Source organism: Salvelinus namaycush, chromosome 11 (assembly GCF_016432855.1).
Source record: "Salvelinus namaycush isolate Seneca chromosome 11, SaNama_1.0, whole genome shotgun sequence".
Taxonomy (NCBI): Eukaryota; Metazoa; Chordata; class Actinopteri; order Salmoniformes; family Salmonidae; genus Salvelinus; species Salvelinus namaycush.
In genome coordinates this window covers 30,766,844-30,788,231 of record NC_052317.1, presented here as the reverse complement: position 1 = coordinate 30,788,231, position 21,388 = coordinate 30,766,844, and the positions used below count along the sequence as shown (strand labels likewise).

General features: G+C 40.9%; 1 protein-coding gene and 1 pseudogene across 1 annotated transcript; one reads left to right on the top strand and one right to left on the bottom strand.

Annotated features, from left to right (window-relative positions):
• Nucleotides 1-4,700: 4,700 nt before the first annotated feature.
• On the top strand, nt 4,701-14,070 carry LOC120055339 (annotated as a pseudogene).
• A 1,887-nt stretch (nt 14,071-15,957) lies between these two features.
• Nucleotides 15,958-17,084, bottom strand: LOC120055604 (complement C1q-like protein 3). The gene is made up of 2 exons (XM_039003487.1): nt 16,467-17,084; nt 15,958-16,137 (listed from the first exon to the last, which is right to left on the bottom strand). The coding sequence occupies exons 1-2, from the start codon at nt 17,082-17,084 to the stop codon at nt 15,958-15,960; spliced, it is 798 nt and encodes a 265-aa protein (XP_038859415.1).
• Nucleotides 17,085-21,388: the final 4,304 nt, after the last annotated feature.

Genomic DNA, 21,388 nt, shown 5'->3' with positions numbered 1-21,388 from the left:
ACTCTTAAAAAGAATAGCAGCTGAGTACAAAAAGGTTTCTTTCCCTGTACCACTCTTAAAAAGAATGGCAGCTGAGTACAAAAAGGTTTCTTTCCCTGTACCACTCTTAAAAAGAATGGCAGCTGAGTACAAAAAGGTTTCTTTCCCTGTACCACTCTTAAAAAGAATGGCAGCTGAGTACAAAAAGGTTTCTTTCCCTGTACCACTCTTAAAAAGAATGGCAGCTGAGTACAAAAAGGTTTCTTTCCCTGTACCACTCTTAAAAAGAATGGCAGCTGAGTACAAAAAGGTTTCTTTCCCTGTACCACTCTTAAAAAGAATGGCAGTTGAGTACAAAAAGGTTTCTTTCCCCATACCACTCTTAAAAAGAATGGCAGTTGAGTACAAAAAGGTTTCTTTCCCCATACCACTCTTAAAAAGAATGGCAGTTGAGTACAAAAAGGTTTCTTTCCCCATACCACTCTTAAAAAGAATAGCAGCTGAGTACAAAAAGGTTTCTTTCCCCATACCACTCTTAAAAAGAATGGCAGCTGAGTACAAAAAGGTTTCTTTCCCTGTACCACTCTTAAAAAGAATGGCAGCTGAGTACAAAAAGGTTTCTTTCCCCGTACCACTCTTAAAAAGAATGGCAGTTGAGTACAAAAAGGTTTCTTTCCCTGTACCACTCTTAAAAAGAATGGCAGCTGAGTACAAAAAGGTTTCTTTCCCCATACCACTCTTAAAAAGAATGGCAGCTGAGTACAAAAAGGTTTCTTTCCCCATACCACTCTTAAAAAGAATGGCAGTTGAGTACAAAAAGGTTTCTTTCCCCATACCACTCTTAAAAAGAATGGCAGTTGAGTACAAAAAGGTTTCTTTCCCCATACCACTCTTAAAAAGAATGGCAGTTGAGTACAAAAAGGTTTCTTTCCCCATACCACTCTTAAAAAGAATGGCAGTTGAGTACAAAAAGGTTTCTTTCCCCATACCACTCTTAAAAAGAATGGCAGTTGAGTACAAAAAGGTTTCTTTCCCCATACCACTCTTAAAAAGAATGGCAGTTGAGTACAAAAAGGTTTCTTTCCCCATACCACTCTTAAATCTGAAAGGAACAACGTCTGTTTCACTCCTTCTAGTGGAATAGTTACAGTTGTCTCTGACCAAGGTAAAGTAGTTACATAGGTAGCCTACTTGGGGACCATGAAATACAAGACACCATTTAATCTGAGAGACTCTCTTTTGAGATTTCATAGTGGGAATGGTCAAGTTGAGTAATAAATTATAATTTTTTGAAATCATTGATAAGTAGAAATATACAGTACATTATATTCACATGGTTTGCAACATATATATACATATATATATTTAGTCTTTCACAGCATGGCTCTGCGATACTATCGTATGAAAATACTGGGCTAGGAAAATTCTGGGATGATGCACCATTTTTTGATTCACATTAAAAATGTCTGATTTACCGACAACCGGCAGCCCATAGTCATCTGGATAGAGGACATGGAGGTAATCTGGAGACGTGGTTGGCTGTTATCTTTACTGGAGAGGCTGATGTCAGAAAGACTAGTGTTTATTCAATTACTTGTAATGCTATACTGTTTTAAATTGTTTCAATGTAAATTGTGGAATTGTGAGCTAGGATTCCGGAGGATATATTAAAGGTCCCGTGCAGTCAAAACATGCTTTCCCTGTGTTTTATATACAGTGAGTGTACAAAACTGCTCTTTTCATGATAGAGACTGATCAGGTGAATCCAGGTGAAAGCTATGATCCCTTATTGATGTCACGTTAAAACCACTTCAATCAGTGTAGATGAAGGAGACAGGTTAAAGAAGGAATTTTAAGCCTTGAGACAATTGAGACATGAATTGTGTATGTGTGCCATTCAGAGGGTGAATAAGCAAGACAAAAGATTGAAAAGCCTTTGAACAGGGTATGGTAGTAGATGCCAGGCGCACCATTTTATGTCAAGAATTGCAACGCTGCTGGATTTTTCAAGCTCAACTGTTTCCCATGTGTATCAAGAATGGTCCACCACCCAAAGGACATCCAGCCAACTTGACACAACTGTGGGAAGCATTGGAGTAAACATGAGCCAGCATCCCTGTGGAACGCTTTCGACACCTTGTAGTCCATGCCCCAATGAATTGAGGCTGTTCTGTGTGCAAAAGGGTGTGCAACTCAATATTAGGAAGGTGTTCCTAATGTTTTGTACACTCAGTGTATACTGTAGATCGATATACAATTGCTGCAGTAATGTGACTATATTTATTAGGCATGTTATGTTTTCAATCTACTTACTGTACTGTTAGTTTTTTATTAATTTCCCAAAAGCATCATCATCCTCATCTTAGTTATTAACATCATTCCAAATTACTCAAGATGCTACTATGACAGAGACAGACATACAATGAACTGTTAGTTGAATGGAATCAGAGATCAGGGAGACTTTATCAGACCACATTGCAGAATGCATGGATGGATGCAGCAGTTGATATCACAGCAGATGATAGGAGTAAAGTTTTCACATACATGATGGAGTTGGTTTGGCATCCTCTTCAGTAGTTGCTGTTTTCTGGCTTTTTGGGAAGCCTGTCTGTGTGTGCCAAAGCAGTGCAAACCCAGGCTTTATAGAGGATGTTTCCAAAACTTCTTCAACACCATAGGCTTGTCATGTGTAACAGAAAATAGATACTCGCAACATGGATTTGTAAGACAATGGCATGCATGATGTCTTGGTATTGGGAAGGTTTTGCTTGATCTTTCCCAGTTTTGTTAAAGATCTTTTACTCCAGATGGCCTAGGCCTATAATGAAGGGAGCAACACAGCATGAATTAGTCCGACCAGGAGCCAGGGTGTGACTTCCTGATTTTGGGACAGCCTGGCTTCTTGGTTTTGGGACAGTTTAGGTATTCACCCATCATGCATTATTCTCATTCGTTTGCATTTGTTTTGTTGCTAATTTTTACGTATCTAAAAATGTTTATGTGCACAACCTACTCGATACATCAAAGGGGGTAACTTAAAGCAATAGTATAAGAGTTGTATGGAATAAAGTTGAGACTGATTGGTCATTAGACCAATGCCTGACTGTGTCATGAGCTGATGGGTTTATGATGACTTGTTGTAAGAATGACTTATGACAATAATAAAGTCACATACTTTTGTTGGAACTGCAGCCTGACCCCATCCTTGAGGCTATGGTGCTGCTGTGTAAATGCTGACTCCATCCTTGAGGCTATGTTGCTGCTGTGTAAATGCTGACCCCATCTGTGAGGCTATGGTGCTGCTGTGTAAATACTGACCCCATCCTTGAGGCTATGTTGCTGCTGTGTAAATGCTGACTCCATCCTTGAGCCTATGTTGCTGCTGTGTAAATGCTGATCCCATCTGTGAGGCTATGTTGCTGCTGTGTAAATGCTGACCCCATCTGTGAGGCTATGTTGCTGCTGTGTAAATGCTGACCCCATCTGTGAGGCTATGTTGCTGCTGTGTAAATGCTGACTCCATCCTTGAGCCTATGTTGCTGCTGTGTAAATGCTGACTCCATCCTTGAGCCTATGTTGCTGCTGTGTAAATGCTGACTCCATCCTTGAGCCTATGTTGCTGCTGTGTAAATGCTGACCCCATCCTTGAGCCTATGTTGCTGCTGTGTAAATGCTGACCCCATCTGTGAGGCTATGTTGCTGCTGTGTAAATGCTGACCCCATCTGTGAGGCTATGTTGCTGCTGTGTAAATGCTGACCCCATCTGTGAGGCTATGTTGCTGCTGTGTAAATGCTGACCCCATCTGTGAGGCTATGTTGCTGCTGTGTAAATGCTGACTCCATCCTTGAGCCTATGTTGCTGCTGTGTAAATGCTGACCCCGTCTGTGAGGCTATGTTGCTGCTGTGTAAATGTTGACCCCATCCTTGAGGCTATGTTGCTGCTGTGTAAATGCTGACTCCATCCTTGAGCCTATGTTGCTGCTGTGTAAATGCTGACCCCATCCGTGAGCCTATGTTGCTGCTGTGTAAATGCTGATCCCATCTGTGAGGCTATGTTGCTGCTGTGTAAATGCTGACCCCATCTGTGAGGCTATGTTGCTGCTGTGTAAATGCTGACCCCATCCGTGAGCCTATGTTGCTGCTGTGTAAATGCTGATCCCATCTGTGAGGCTATGTTGCTGCTGTGTAAATGCTGACCCCATCCTTGATTCTACGTTGCTGCTGTGTAAATGATGTCTTCGTTATTATTCTACAATGTAGAAAATAGTACAAATAAAGAAAAACCCTCAAATGAGTAGGTGTCCAAACCTTTGACTGGTACTGTACATTGTAATATTGTGGTATTATACATTTTGAATTGTAGATATGTGGTGGTGTGACAGTGTTATATGATGTACTGTTTTATCTTTTGTTTTATGTGTTATATAAGTGTCTTAATGTGTTAGGACCCCAGGAAGAGTAGCTTATGCCTTGGCAGGAACTAATGGGGATCTTTAATAAATACAAATACAAATACTTAACAGGATGACCACCTGTTCCAGTGGACCTATAATACATTTAAACACATAAATATGTTAAGAGATGTATTTTGTGGTTTTCAGTGGTAATATTTATCCACTGATCAGCAACTGCAGCACTATTCATTGACCAGAGCACGTCTATTGATTAGCATGATGGTCCTGGGAAAAAAAGGCTTAAACCTCTTAGATGGGTCACGGGAATGGTCCCCTATCACATGGGAATGGTCCCGTATCACGTGGGGATGGTCCCCTATCACATGGGAATGGTTCCGTATCACGTGGGGATGGTCCCCTATCACATGGGGATGGTCCCGTATCACGTGGGGATGGTCCCCTATCATGTGGGGATGGTCCCCTATCACATGGGAATGGTCCCGTTTCACATGGGGATGGTCCCCTATCACGTGGGGATGGTCCCCTATCACGTGGGGATGGTCCCCTATCACATGGGGATGGTCCCGTATCACATGGGGATGGTCCCCTATCACATGGGGATGGTCCCCTATCACATGGGGATGGTCCCCTATCACATGGGGATGGTCCCCTATCACATGGGGATGGTCCCGTATCACATGGGGATGGTCCCCTATCACGTGGGGATGGTCCCGTATCACGTGGGGATGGTCCCCTATCACATGGGAATGGTCCCGTATCACATGGGGATGGTCCCCTATCACATGGGGATGGTCCCGTATCACGTGGGGATGGTCCCCTATCACATGGGAATGGTCCCGTATCACATGGGGATGGTCCCGTATCACATGGGGATGGTCCCCTATCACATGGGGATGGTCCCCTATCACATGGGGATGGTAGGTAACTAGTTAAATAAAGGTTCAATTCAAATTAAAATAAATTAACAGCTGATGTACTAATCTGGGAAAAGGATATGGAGAAGAGGGGGGAGTGATGGATGGGGTAATCATAGTGATATTCACATTTAGCCGTTTTTTACTCATTTTGTGCATTTTTCTCTCCTGTCTGTGATCATCCTTGCAGTCTATTCATTGACTTGTGGATCATTGAATAGTCCGTTTGCATGCAGCTCTCCCTTTCCACCCCCAGAGGGCCCTAGAATCTAATAGTTAACCCAGAGGGCGTTCAGCAGGACGTTTTGTTACATATGTACAACAAACATGCCTCTGACATGTAGAATAAAGAATAACACCGGCTCTAGTCATGAGTTTCTATCTGCTACATTCCAAAATGTTTTCGTACTGAAAATGGCACAGTATCCTCACTTCTAGCATGACAGGAGAGCTTTTAAAACGTAATAAACAATAGTATGTAGTAAATTAATTTACTCATCTATAAATGCAGGATATCATCTAAATGCTAAAGTTTTGATGTCTTTTATACATATTTTTGTACCTCTTTTTGTCTGAAAACCAATAATTCATGGGTTGCAACACCAGCCTACCCCAACTCGCAATAATAAAAAAATGGCAATGAACAATGACTTGTATCAAAGCACAACAAAACTATGAATCCAATCATCTCCAACTCTCGACTCTCTGTCCCACTGAGATTCATCCTAAACAAATGGGTTGTCTCTACAGAGGTCTCTGTGGATATCAGGCCTTGCTTCAGTCATCTCTCTTTGTCATAATCCCCCATGCCTCTGTATGAGTGTGTGTGTGTGTAGCAGAGCAGAGTTAGGGTGACTGATGACAGTGACAGGACAGAGCTTCACTAACGAGGGACCCTGGAGCGAGGAGGACGTTGGGACATGTGTAAAGCCGCTGTAACACTGTGCATAGGGCAGGGGACCTCTAGTTTTAATCTTTAGGGCGTTGAGTTTTTTCTGATCATGCGATCTGAGCTGAAAAACCTCAGAGGCCAAGTTATAGACAATAACCAGGGTAAAACTTTTATTTTTATTGTACATCAGAAAAATTACTCATCATAGCCTCTCTCTCTCTCTCTCGCTGTCCCTTCTGCCACGTGACACTGTTGATAGGTCATGATCTTGCATAGCCTACAGATGGAGAACAGCCGTAGTCGGTCATTTGGTCAACCATTGGCATTTCTCAAAAACCAAACGCTGGAGAACATAATTGTAACAGATATGGCAAAAGCGTGTTCAGAGAGAGCACAGAAGTTGGCCCTAACTCCAATTGTTGCTTATGTCAGACTCTCTGCAATGATCTCACATGCTGTATGAGTCCACATCCACTGGGCTGGTCACTGAGTGACAGTTGGAGAATGATAAACTGTGGTTACCTAATCCATCTGTCTTTCAAGCTGTTCAAGAAATGGGCTATGTAAAAAATAAAAAGGGGGATAGAGAGAGGAAATGTTGGCAGTCTTGAGAAAAATAGAGACCAATCAGGAGTGTGAAAACATGCTCAATTTGCAATCAATCCTTTAGAGATAGATACGGTTCTTTCTCTCATCCCATACATACAGCTGTTAAAGGCAAGGAGGTCAATTAGATTCCTGGCACAATTTGCAGTGAGTTAATAACTTATCTATTGCTCCTCCTGAGGGTATAATGAACATAATGGAGAAGAAGTCTTGTCACATATGATCAAATGAAAGTAGCCTACTCTCAGGATGGGGTCGTGGTGGACTCTGGAAAGAGAAGCGTGCTAAGCAACTCAATTTATGACTGAGACCAGATCTTTTCTGAGGCTCATATCAAGATTACACCTTTAAAAAAAAGAAAAACATTTGTTGGTATTAATACTCGGTTCTTTAAACCCATGGTACAATAGGCTATTATTGTCAGGTACAGTGTTATGTTAATGACTTCATAAGTAATGTCATTATGATGATAAATTGCATCAAATGATATGCTTATAATATATTCTGGTAGTAACCTATTATACTTTGTATCAGTCGTATTCTCACTGTAGTACAGTGCATTCGGGAAGTGTTCATGCCCCTTCACTTTTTCCACATTTTGTTATGTTACAGCCTTATTCTAAAATTGATTAAATTGTTTTTTCCCCTCATCAATCTACACACAATACCCCATAATTTAATTTATTTATAAAAATGTAAAAACTGAAATATCACATTTGCATAAGTATTCAGACCCTTTACTCAGTACCTTGTTGAACGACCTTTGGCAGCGATTAGAGTGTCAAATCTTATTGGGTATCACACTACAAGCTTGGCACACCTGTATTTGGGGAGTTTCTCCCATTCTTCTCTGCAGATCCTCTCAAACCCTGTCAGGTTGGATGAGGAGCGTTGCTGCAAAGCTATTTTCAGGTCTCTCCAGAGATGTTCGATCTGGTTCAAGTACGGTCTCTGGCCGGGCCACTCAAGGAAATTCAGACTTGTCCCGAAGCCACGCCTGCTTTGACTTGGCTGTGTACATAGGATCGTTGTCCTGTTGGAAGGTGAACCTTTGCCCCAGTCTGAGGTCCTGAGCGCTTTGGAGCAGGTTTTCATCAAGGATCTCTCTGTACTTTGCTCCGTTCATCTTTTCCTCAATCTTGACTAGTCTCCCAGTCCCTGCTGCTGAAAAACCCATACAGCAGTTAGTCGAGAAACTTTACCACAGATAGTCTAAAACACTTTCAGCAGGTAATCTAGAACTCATACAGCAGATGGTCTAGAGCCAATACAGAAGATAGTCTAGAATCCATACAACAGGTAGTCTAGAACCTTTCCAGTAGGTAATCTAAAACCAATATAGCAGGCAGTTTTCTAGAACCCATACAGCAGGTAGTCTAGAACCCATACAGCAGGTAGTCTAGCACCCAAACAGCAGGTAGTCTAGAACCCATCCAGCAGGTAGTCTAGAACCCATACAGCAGGTAGTCTAGAACCAATACAGCAGGCACTTTTCTACAACCCATATAGCAGGTAGTCTAGAAACCTTACAGAGGGTAGTCTAAAACCTGTTATAGCAGGTAGTCTAAAACCTGTTATAGCAGGTAGTCTAGAACCTGTTATAGCAGGTAATCTAAAACCTGTTATAGCAGGTAGTCTAGAACCTGTTATAGCAGGTAATCTAAAACCTGTTATAGCAGGTAGTCTAGAACCTGTTATAGCAGGTAATCTAAAACCTGTTATAGCAGGTAGTCTAAAACCTTTACAGCAGGTAATCTAAAACCTGTTATAGCAGGTAGTCTATAATCTTTACAGCAGATAATCTAAAACCTGTTATAGCAGGTAGTCTAGAACCTGTTATAGCAGGTAATCGAAAACCTGTTATAGCAGGTAATCTAAAACCTGTTATAGCAGGTAGTCTAGAACCTGTTATAGCAGGTAATCTAAAACCTTTACAGCAGGTAGTCTAAAACCTGTTATAGCAGGTAGTCTAAAACCTGTTATAGCAGGTAGTCTATAATCTTTACAGCAGGTAATCTAAAACCTGTTATAGCAGGTAGTCTAGAACCTGTTATAGCAGGTAATCTAAAACCTGTTATAGCAGGTAGTCTATAATCTTTACAGCAGGTAATCTAAAACCTGTTATAGCAGGTAGTCTAGAACCTGTTATAGCAGGTAGTCTATAATCTTTACAGCAGGTAATCTAAAACCTGTTATAGCAGGTAGTCTATAATCTTTACAGCAGGTAGTCTAAAACCTGTTATAGCAGGTAGTCTATAATCTTTACAGCAGGTAGTCTAAAACCTGTTATAGCAGGTAGTCTAGAATCTTTACAGCAGGTAATCTAAAACCTGTTATAGCAGGTAGTCTATAATCTTTACAGCAGGTAATCTAAAACCTGTTATAGCAGGTAGTCTATAATCTTTACAGCAGGTAATCTAAAACCTGTTATAGCAGGTAGTCTAGAACCTGTTATAGCAGGTAATCTAAAACCTGTTATAGCAGGTAATCTAAAACCTGTTATAGCAGGTAGTCTAGAACCTGTTATAGCAGGTAATCTAAAACCTTTACAGCAGGTAGTCTAAAACCTGTTATAGCAGGTAGTCTAAAACCTGTTATAGCAGGTAGTCTATAATCTTTACAGCAGGTAATCTAAAACCTGTTATAGCAGGTAGTCTAGAACCTGTTATAGCAGGTAATCTAAAACCTGTTATAGCAGGTAGTCTATAATCTTTACAGCAGGTAATCTAAAACCTGTTATAGCAGGTAGTCTAGAACCTGTTATAGCAGGTAGTCTATAATCTTTACAGCAGGTAATCTAAAACCTGTTATAGCAAGTAGTCTATAATCTTTACAGCAGATAATCTAAAACCTGTTATAGCAGGTAGTCTAGAACCTGTTATAGCAGGTAATCGAAAACCTGTTATAGCAGGTAATCTAAAACCTGTTATAGCAGGTAGTCTAGAACCTGTTATAGCAGGTAATCTAAAACCTTTACAGCAGGTAGTCTAAAACCTGTTATAGCAGGTAGTCTATAATCTTTACAGCAGGTAATCTAAAACCTGTTATAGCAGGTAGTCTATAATCTTTACAGCAGGTAGTCTAAAACCTGTTATAGCAGGTAGTCTATAATCTTTACAGCAGGTAGTCTAAAACCTGTTATAGCAGGTAGTCTAGAACCTGTTATAGCAGGTAGTCTAGAATCTTTACAGCAGGTAGTCTAAATCCTGTTATAGCAGGTAATCTAGAATCTTTACAGCAGGTAGTCTAAAACCTGTTATAGCAGGTAGTCTAAAAACCTGTTATTGCAGGTAGTCTAGAATCTTTACAGCAGGTAATCTAAAACCTGTTATAGCAGGTAGTCTAGAACCTGTTATAGCAGGTAATCTAAAACCTGTTATAGCAGGTAGTCTAAAACCTGTTATAGCAGGTAGTCTAGAACCTGTTATAGCAGGTAGTCTAGAATCTTTACAGCAGGTAGTCTAAAACCTGTTATAGCAGGTAGTCTATAATCTTTACAGCAGGTAATCTAAAACCTGTTATAGCAGGTAGTCTAGAACCTGTTACAGCAGGTAGTCTAGAACCTGTTATAGCAGGTAATCTAGAATCTTTACAGCAGGTAGTCTAGAACCTGTTATAGCAGGTAGTCTAAAACCTGTTATAGCAGGTAGTCTAGAACCTGTTATAGCAGGTAGTCTAAAACCTGTTATAGCAGGTAGTCTAGAACCTGTTATAGCAGGTAGTCTAAAACCTGTTATAGCAGGTAGTCTAGAACCTGTTATAGCAGGTAGTCTAAAACCTGTTATAGCAGGTAGTCTAGAACCTGTTATAGCAGGTAGTCTAACACCTGTTATAGCAGGTAGTCTAGAACCTGTTATAGCAGGTAGTCTAAAACCTGTTATAGCAGGTAATCTAAAACCTGTTATAGCAGGTAGTCTAGAACCTGTTATAGCAGGTAATCTAGAATCTTTACAGCAGGTAGTCTAGAACCTGTTATAGCAGGTAGTCTAAAACCTGTTATAGCAGGTAGTCTAGAACCTGTTATAGCAGGTAGTCTAAAACCTGTTATAGCAGGTAGTCTAGAACCTGTTATAGCAGGTAATCTAGAATCTTTACAGCAGGTAGTCTAGAACCTGTTATAGCAGGTAGTCTAGAACCTGTTATAGCAGGTAGTCTAGAATCTTTACAGCAGGTAATCTAAAACCCTTACAGCAGATAGTCTAGAACCAATACAGTTGGCAGTTTTCTAGAACTATTACACAGGTAGTCTATAATCCACACAGCAGGCAGTCTAGAACCTGTTAAATCTCTGTGACAATGGACAATAAAGTATTCTTCTTCATCATCTTCTTCTTTAGCCATGAGAACCTGCTTCTGTTGCAGGAGACCAGTGCTGTGCGGGAAGCGTTTCGTGAGTACCTGTAACGGCTGTCGTCCTCCTCTTCTGACGAGGAGAAGCGAGAAGGATCGGAGGACCAATATGCATCGTGGTAAGTGTCCATAATGTTAATTTAAAGACATAAACTGAACACTACAAAAATACAAAACAATAAACGTGAAACGAACGAAACCGAAACAGTACCGTGTGGCAACAAACACTCACACGGAAACAAACACCCACAAACCAAAAGTGAAACCCAGGCTACCTAAGTATGATTCTCAATCAGGGACAACGATTGACAGCTACCTCTGATTGAGAACCATACCAGGCCGAACTCAAAACCCCAACATAGAAAAACATACATAGACTGCCCACCCCAACTCACACCCTGACCATACTAAATAAAGACAAAACAAAGGAAATAAAGGTCAGAACGTGACAGTACCAAAAGGCAGGAGGGTGACCCATCAGAGAAAACACTACCCAGAGTATTGCCAGGGACCTGCTCTTCCTTAAACAGCTGTCCAAGGTACAGGTGTACACATCATAGAAGGGGCAGGGTACTATGTGGATGCCACCCACTCTGAGGACACCAGGAAGATGACAGTGGAGAAGGTGGGGAAGGTTTATGGTGTAGTATAGTTTGTGTCTGATGTGTACTGGCCTATTTGTAGAAGACGGTGTCTCAGTAAGACGCTTCCAATTGGCTTTGGTCAGCTGTCTCCCACCTGAAGGAGTTATGGCCAGTTTGTGTCCATTGTCTAATAGTTAGTTAGACTGCTGTGAGGATGGCAATCCCCCCAGGAGATAATAGATAGAAGGGGGATGCAAAACTTGATGAGGCTAGTAATGCACAGTGTCGTGCAACGCAACATGCACTGCAGAAGACAGAGGAGGACTGTTAGTTTGGTCAGGTTTAAGTAGGGTGGCAGTGGTGATTAAGTAGAGTGAGGACAGGTGTGAAGGCAGATCAGCAATGTGTTGCAACTAATGCTGTTGAGGAGCTGTGTTCACGGCAACTAGTTAAAGTGTTGCAAAAGTATTGTAAACTGATTGGCAGTTAGTAACAGCTGGTGCTTGTTAAGTTAGTAGGGAGCTGCATTCAAGGAAACAACAGTAGTTAAAATATTGCATTCAAGTCTGGTCCTCTCTCCTGAATTTTTGTTATTTCTTATCACCATCAAAAACAAACAAGATTACCATCACAATAAACTTAAACGGGAGGCAGTCATATAATATAATTGGCTTAACAGCCAATGTGTATTACTTAACATTACTATTAAAATAGTACTCACTAATAGAAATGGGTCATTGCTTACAAGTTGCTAGCTACTGTATCCTATAAAGCCATCACTGAAAACCACATATTTAATCTAACTTCTGTGGTTTGGTCACTTCCTGTTCTTCAACAAACTCTAGCTGGACTGAAGGCGACGACGTTTTGAAAAAATTACAACTTTGCACAAGGGGGTGTTACGAGTCCACTGTGTTGTGGACGACCCCATTGAAATGAATGACATCCGGCGCAATGTAATGGAGTGCCTATAGTTAATGTGAATGAGGCATAACACCTGATGTCTCTGTCCAGCTCACAGACATCATCGTCAGCGAGGTGCTCCAGGGGGTGGACGGGACCGAGATCGGCTGCAGCTGGCCAATCATGGACAGTGAGAAGAAGTTGCTGCAGGCCACTGCACACGCTCATATCGAGCTGGGCTGCCCAGTCATCCTCCACCTGGGACGGAACCCTGGCGCATCACTGAGATAGTCTGCCTCCTGCAGGAGGCTGGAGAAGACATCAGCAAGACCGTCATGCCACACCTGGACAGGTGAGGGTTCTCAGGACCCAGACTGGACTGGATATGGAGGGGGTGACAGGACTTATGATATGGCTATGGCTAAGAGTTTTTCCTGGTCTGGAAAAACGATGGGCCCTACATGGGTTTATAATATAGTATAAACTATTCTACTTATAAATCAAGCTTCTATATACCTGTTATGTTCAGCAAGGTAATAATGCTTATTGTGGAGTATTTTCATCTGGTGAAGACAACGGTACAGTAGCTTCTGTGATGCGGGACTGTAAATTATTTATAGTGGAGGTTTTCTAACACAGAACCATATTCGACAATGGAGAGCTGTTGGAGTTTGCTAAAATGAGGAAATACCTGGAGTACAACCTGTTTGGAACAGAGATGCTGAACTATGCCTATAACCTGGAGGTGGACATGCCCAGTGACAGCCAGAGAGTCAAACTGTGAGAACTCTTTATGTTGCTACCAAACTACCTACAGATTTAGGATCTTTATTTAACCCTGTTTCCAACAGCATGAACATAATCCTGCAGGAACAGGAAATGTGAATTATTGTGTGGATTATAATTTATGGACATTTTTGTAGAGGTTGATACATGTTTAGTTAGGACAAATCAATTTTAAGTTGAAATTACAAACTTTAGAAGCCTTTTAAAATCTCAAATACACTACAGGTTTGCATTTCCTGCAACTAAAGGGTGATCAAATGAAGATCCTACATCCTACACTAGAAAACCAACAGCCTAACAAGGTCTATGTGGTTGTCTCTATCTACTTCACGATACTTTACAAAATGTAAACAGCAAAATAACACCCATGTATCTGTTTCGTTGTGTGTGAGTGTGCGTGAGTGCAAGTGTGGACCTCCCTCTCTCCAGTGTGGCGTTCCTGGTCCAGGAAGGTTATGAGGACAACATTGTCATCGCCCATGACATCCACACCAAGAACCGTCTCACCAAGTATGGAGGCCAGGACTACTCACACATCCTGAAGAACATTGTGGCCAAGATGCTGAGCAGAGTGATCAACCAGATCCAGGTGGACAAGGCCCTCATAGAAAACTCTAAACGCTGGCTCACATTCAAATGAAGGATCAGAATCAGATCACCCAGACAGAGGAAGGCTGCTCCGTAGGCCTTTCTCTTTTGTATCAGCTATTGAACCCAGTAAAAAATGCTTTTATACATTTGTTATTACTTGCAAATCACCAAACATAATTGACGTCAAGAAGTTGACACTTTTTATTCTTGCTACTTCGCTGTGATGTACTGAATTGAAATGTATTATGGAGAAGTAAACATGGGGATTTTTTTTGACAGCTGAGTGAGGAAATGATTCAATTTATTTCAGATAAGAGCTATGACTGAATCAAAGCTTCAATTAATGTTTGTAATTAATCATTAATACTGTAAGCAAAAAAAAAAAAAACATCCTGCTTGGCAGAGTGATCCTCAATACTATAGCCTTAGTCGAACAAAAAGACTCATTTCCATCCAAAATTCTCCGTTTGAAAAGAAATGGAAGACTAAATGTAAATGCGGCGGCAACACAGAAGCCCAATATAATTTAACAAGACAAAGCCAAGATTTCTGTCCAATCAAACTCAAGGACATGGTCTGCACATGATGCTTTACTTGTAAATATTGTGCTGATTAGTTTTATTGAAAGCAGTAACTGCTCTGTCAGTAGTAATGACATTTCACAAACAGTCTTTGTGATAAGTAGTAGCATTAAAAAAATATGTATTTCCCATTTGATATTTTTGTATTGCTAATAGAGACTAGGGTACCAAAAGGGCACTGACAGAGCTAACTCTTTCAAAGTGTTCTTAATCAGTATACTGGGCATTCAAAGCTTGTTAGATGAGTTGTTGCGATGTCACATGGTGGGGTGGCTATAGGAGGGAGCTGGTTGGCCGGTAGGTCATCCTGAAGGACATGGTCTCTCCTTCTGGGAACAGGTGGCATCACAGAGTGACTTCACCACATGAGCAATGACATCACAGCAGACAATACATAACCATTATGTCACTTCAGGACAGTGTGTGATAGGATTAAAAAGTTAGGAAGTGCTGGTACCGTAGGAAAGTCTCCTGTGTTCTGATACATCACCAAATGGAACATTCAGAGGAAAAATGTGACCAAGGAATATTTTTCTACTATTTTCAATGCTCTGTTTAAATTAGAATTTACTTTTTGATTTGTTGTTTTTTGTAGAAAAGGAATACTGTGCAGAAATCATTAAAATAGTTAGATTTATTTTCTCTGATGGCATGTTTTTCTTCCAGATAATGTAGCTGTTTCCATATCAAATACTGGCTGTAGGCCTAATCAATCTTAGTCAAGCACTGAGCACTTAATTCATTCTCCAGGAAAATGTTGAATTGGACAGAAGACATTTATATACATTATGATCATGATAGCTATTTTACACTCATGCAGTAGTCTGATAAAACACTAGCAATTGTCAGAACAACACTGCAGTAAGTAACCCAAGGTAAAGTAAGAAGATGCAGACAGAAACACACCAATCATTACTTCCTGCAGTACACTTTTAATCACCTCTATGCGTTGCCTATGTTTTTCTATTCCATAGACTCTAACATGAACTGAGATGCGTTACAAGACCAATTCAAACATGAATTAATTGACCCAATGGCAAAAGCAATGAAGCATGAACACCATTCCTGTTTAACCTGTTGTACATAATATGGGCTTATACACATGCAACTTTGACTCATCTCCTTCCATGTTTCCACGTGTTCAAGTTCATCACTGGGCATTGCATAATTTGGGGTTTTACGCACGAAAGGAAAGGTCTATTTAAGCGTGTTAATGTTCACTTCTGCGTCAAGATCCCCCAGTCTCTCTGTAACCACATGTCTTCTTAACGACAGCGGTGTAACCAATCCAAAAGAGAGAATAATAGCAGATGAAGGTGCAGTGAACAGCCTAATGTAGAATATATGGTGTTCTGTTAATCGGCGTAGACAATGAAGCCGGAGAAGGTGCTGTACTTGTTGTTGTTGCCCCCGTGCGCCTTGCCCCCGTCCAGCTTGATGTAGATCTCATCGCCGGGCTCGAGATGTAGGACAACACTGTTGCTGGCATAATCGTAGTTCTGGTCGGCGTCTTGGGCGATAGCGCTCGCTCGCACCTGGAGAGCATTGTTATTAGTCACCAATCTTTCTGATACCATGTTTTACTTATGTTCCGTTAACACAACAATCAATGTAGTATCATTTGGTCATGTTAGTGAACTGGAGTTTCAGTAATGAAAGGGGCGCAGAGCTGGAACTTCAACACCACTGACAGCGACGCTTTGATGAAAGCGGGGTACTTGCGTAAAACGCAGTTTATCTGTGCGTAAATTGTAGCCTAAGCTGTTTTATGTTTTGATTCCTAATCAACAGTTACACATTATAGATGAGAAAGAAGTGTTATGTTTCAGTGTAATTTGATTGAACAAGTCAGTATATGGCTCACCTGGTTGTTCTTACAAAGATCAGCCCACATACTGGTGCCATCCCCGCCTCGCATCAGCACATGGTAAACGAAGAAGTAGATGCCCGGTATCGAGCAGGTAAATTTCCCCGTCGTGGGGTCGTAGTGGTTGCCAAGGTTGGTGACTACGTCGTCAAATTTCAGAACTTCGTAGCCCTCGTGCTGTTTTTTCAGCCCGGCGTAGAAAGCTATCTTTGGAACCATGTTGTATGTGGCTGCGCTTATGGCACCTGTGGCTCCGTTAGCTCCGGACGTTCCGGGTAGTCCTGGCGGACCGGGCTCTCCTCTCTCCCCAGGCGGGCCGGCAGGTCCGGGTGGTCCTGGCTCGCCATGAGGACCCCTAGGGCCAATTCTTCCTGTGCGTCCGGGCTCCCCTTTCGGACCTTGGATTAAGGTTGGTAGAGACTGGACCAAGCGGCTGTCTCTGATGGTATTGGCTTTGTCTGTGGCCGTGGACTTGGTCCCGTGGGGATCACACACCATCTGACAGGATCCGAGCATTTCGTACCGCGCGGATATTCCGGCGGAGTTGACCAGCACCGGAATCAGGATAACCAACAATAGCACCATGACTACTCCACAAACACCTGTCGCGATCATCCGCGTCCTACCGGCCAACCTCCGAAGTGGACGGTCTTCCAGTCTGCTTCTGGACGAAATCTTGCCGGATGAGAGGGATTCTTGTTGCCGGTGCACTTTAACGATCAGAAAATAAGAAAATAAGGAATAAATGTGTGTGCGTAATCTATACAAGGCTGTCGAAATGTTGTCCCGCGTCCTTGTCTTGAAATGCTATTGATAAATTCAACTTTTACGCCCCACAAAGTCCATTCTTTTTTCTCCTTTCCGCACTGGTATGGCTCAATAACATCACATTGGAGCCTTTCATGTGTATTAAACTAACACTCGCAATAGTTTATAGATTTAGCATACACTTTCTACCTACGCTTTACGCCAATTGGGATAAAGCATACACATACAAGTTCACCTGCCACCATGCTACGATGTCTTCGAGATGGTCACAGTGATTACCTTTTCGTGAATGTTTGGAGAGGGGAGGGGAGTAGGCTAGCTCTGATATCAGATGGATGTTAAGGGAAAGGTACTCGGGGGGGGGGGGGGGGGGGGGGGGGTTGCAGTCTCATTTTTGAATGTCCACTAACGGAGTTGTTTGTAGAATGGCCTTTCTGGATGGCCACAGAGGACATCGGCTGTACGCTTGGTACCTGGTCACACCTCAGCTCCCCCTCTGTCCAATTAATCATTCCGGAGGAAATCAATAAAGTCAAAGAGACAGAGGGCATTTGGTGGGGGGTGGGTGTATGACCCCATATACATTGAAAGATGAAATGACGGGATACCTCGGAATGATAACGCAATCAACTGAGAGACATTTCATTTATTGAGGTTCAGATGTCAGATTCAGTCTTAGGGTGAGAGGTTGTCCTATCTCACCGATGTCCTATCTCACCGTGGTAATTAAAGATCCCATGGCATGGATGTGAGATAACTTTAGAACCACAGAAGGTGTGTCGGAGTGTTGTGTGACTGATGAAGAGCTAATTGGTGCAGTCGGGGAGGGATGACGATAGGATGTTGCCATGGGTTACCATGGGTGGTGTGGCTGCGGAGAGGCAGAGGAAAGACATATTTTGGGAAGAACGGCATTGCAACAACAATGCAATAGGGTGATATTGATAAGGTAAAACGGTACTGATAGAAGTTGTTTGTTTCTTCACTGTAGTTGTGTACATTACAGCAGACTTGGGCAGAAAATAGTTGTATTTTGTATTTTATTTGAAAATAACAACTTTTCGAATACTCAAGGTAGTCGATTTTATATAACATTTTAACTAAAAGGCAACTATTTTCTTTGATTTTCCAATACAGGTCTCTTAACATTTTAACGATTTTGGATACCTCTCAGAAAACCAAATAATAAAAAAATATTTACTTGATGGCTGCCAAATATTTAATGAAGAACCAAAAACGTCAACAGTTAGTTGAATTAATCTAAATACTGTATATTATCACAAGCACATGGTTTAGAAGGCTCTTAGATATTAATCTTAACATAGCCTTTAGCCTAGAATTAAATACATGAGGGACATGGAATCACCTCTACATTAGAGTAGACTAACAAAATGACTAATACATTCATAATGAGTGACATATCCAGTAACACTTAACATCCAGTTCTTATACATGTGTAGTAACTTAGTAAATATTACAATAGCAACATTGTGGTTACATAGGACTTTGGAAATTGTTTTATGATTGCATAATATTGGAGTTATTGCACAAGTGGAATAAGGAACAGTCACTATTCCACTTGTGTACAGTAGTTACAGAAACTCACAGCTCATTTCTATGCAATTAAAATGTAATTACCAAAGTATTATGTAACAACATGCTAATAAAATCTTGCTCCAAAAGTAATTACAGTTCGATTACACAGGCACAAGAACAATTTAATGTTAAGTGTTAAGGAGAATGCTAACGGTAACAAAATATGGCTGTTAAGTGTTGAAAGGAAACAAAATATCCCAAAACTGCCTTCTTGAGTCAACTACAGCTAAGGTAGGTTGAAAATCAAGTTAGTTTGTATTCTGAGTAAACTATCCCTTTAAAGATGGCATGGTGTGTGTTTGAAACAGGAACACTTACCCTCAGATACCTCCTCCCTCTGCAGCATTTTCAGATATCATACCATTAAATTTCAGCTTTCAACCTTTTCAGTGGCATGTTGAAAGAGTCTTACAGTAGTTATGTGTCACAACTTATTTATACTTATCTGTACAAAATATAATTGGTTAATTGGTTTGACTTGATTAAATACACCTGGGGCAATGGACATTCAGTAGAATGGACATTTAGACATTTTCAGTATGTATTGTGTAGATGAAATATAACTGTCAGAGAGATTGGAATAGTATAGGAGATTGTATGTTATCTCAAGTAGTTCCAGATTCAGCCCTGCCATTAGTTAAAAGCTGCCGATCCAATAGTTTCAGAAAAGTAATCACTTCCTGAGATCTGTATTCAAATATATTTTTTAAAAGTAGTTGATTTCTCTGATCTGTATTCAAATAGTTTTGAAAAGTAGTCACTTTCTGAGATCTGTATTCAAATAGTTTTAAAAAGTAGTCTTTTTGGGATCTGTATTCAAATAGTTTTAAAAAGTAGTCTTTTTAGGATCTGTATTCAAATAGTTTTAAAAAGTAGTCTTTTTGGGATCTGTATTCAAATAGTTTTAAAAAGTAGTCTTTTTGGGATCTATATTCAAATAGTTTTAAAAAGTAGTCATTTTTTGGGATCTGTATTCAAATAGTTTTAAAAGTAGTCATTTTTTGGGATCTGTATTCAAATAGTTTTAAAAGTAGTAATTTTTTGGGATATGTATTCGAATAGTTGTAGTCACCTCCAAAGTAACTATTTGTTACCCCGGGAAAATAGTTACTTTCCAAAAAGAATAGTTGAAACTACAGTTATCCCAGGTCTGCATTACAGTACATCACAGTGACATTACAGTGATATAGTAGCCTACTGTAGTCTAATTTAAACTCATGATCTTTAAGTCACACTGAATCACAGAAGGCCCATGCCAGCATGGGGGGGAAGAGGCCAGCCTGCAACAAGTGTTCACTGACTCAGCCTCCATATGTGGGTGTGTGGACACGTGCTCACGTGTGTGTGTTGTGTATGTACATGTACATCTACTTTCAAGAATGTATATACAGTATGTCATGTGAACGTGCTATGTGTGTCTGAAGGTATCCAACCCAGAATTTTGTTCAGTTCATAAGAACCCCTTTGCTGTAGACTATTAAAAGATTCAGTGGGTAAGATGTATAAACAAGGCGTAATGCTAAGCTTTGATAGGTTGCTTGGAGACTTCAGATTTTGCAATATGCAGTTAATTTACAATCAGCCTGGGACAGTGGTGCGGAAGGGCTCCTCCGAAGGATGAATGAATAAAACATCAAGCCAATTGATCAAAATGAAGACTTTTTCAGTATTCTAACGAGATATGAGGTGCGCTGTCAGTTCACCTAAACTTCTCATTGTCAGTTAGTGAGAGAGTTCCATGAAATATGAATGACAGGTGGATAACCTGACTAGAGTGGCAAAATAGTATTCAATGCTGCCTGAGTCAATACAACTCTATATGCCTATAAGAATGATCAAGTGGATAACATTGTAGTGTAAAGAATCTTGTCATTACTATTCCACAAGTTTGGATAGCAAAATATACAATATATTCCTCACGTAAGGGGCCGTTAGGAATCTCATGCCAATGACACAAATGTATGTGTGTCAAAGTTAAGATATTGATTAAATTAGTCATTTTATCAATTAATAATCTGTCCTGTTTGTTGGATGGCTGCATGTTTCAAAGGATGCTTGTCACACATTCTGCTCTTTCTGCAGAATCTCTTTGTAAACCTTTTTCTCTCCATACAACAGTGAATGGCACAGATAGATAACAGTTCAACTCAGCAGGAAGGAGACGCAAGCGTGACCACACCACCACCCCCTCAAAGCGTGTCCTATACCAAAGTGTGTCTTGTAGCTTACCAGGCTAGCTGATCAATGGTGGTTACATCACCTCTAGAACCTATCAATTCTTATCACTGATTGAAATAGAAGCATCTCAAAAGCAAAACTACTGGTATTGGTCATATATTTAGAGAATGCATTTTGGGGTCTTAGCTGATTATGCATTCTGGCATTGAAAATGAGGTGCTACACAGACTTTAAAGTAGGCCTTCTGAAACAGACAGTAAAATGGACTTGGCACACCCTAACTGCAAAGGCATGTGACAGGTAGACACTAGACAAAAACAAATCCCCCAAATGAAAAAGAGAGGATGGATTCTTAGAGGGGCACCGATCCATGCTTC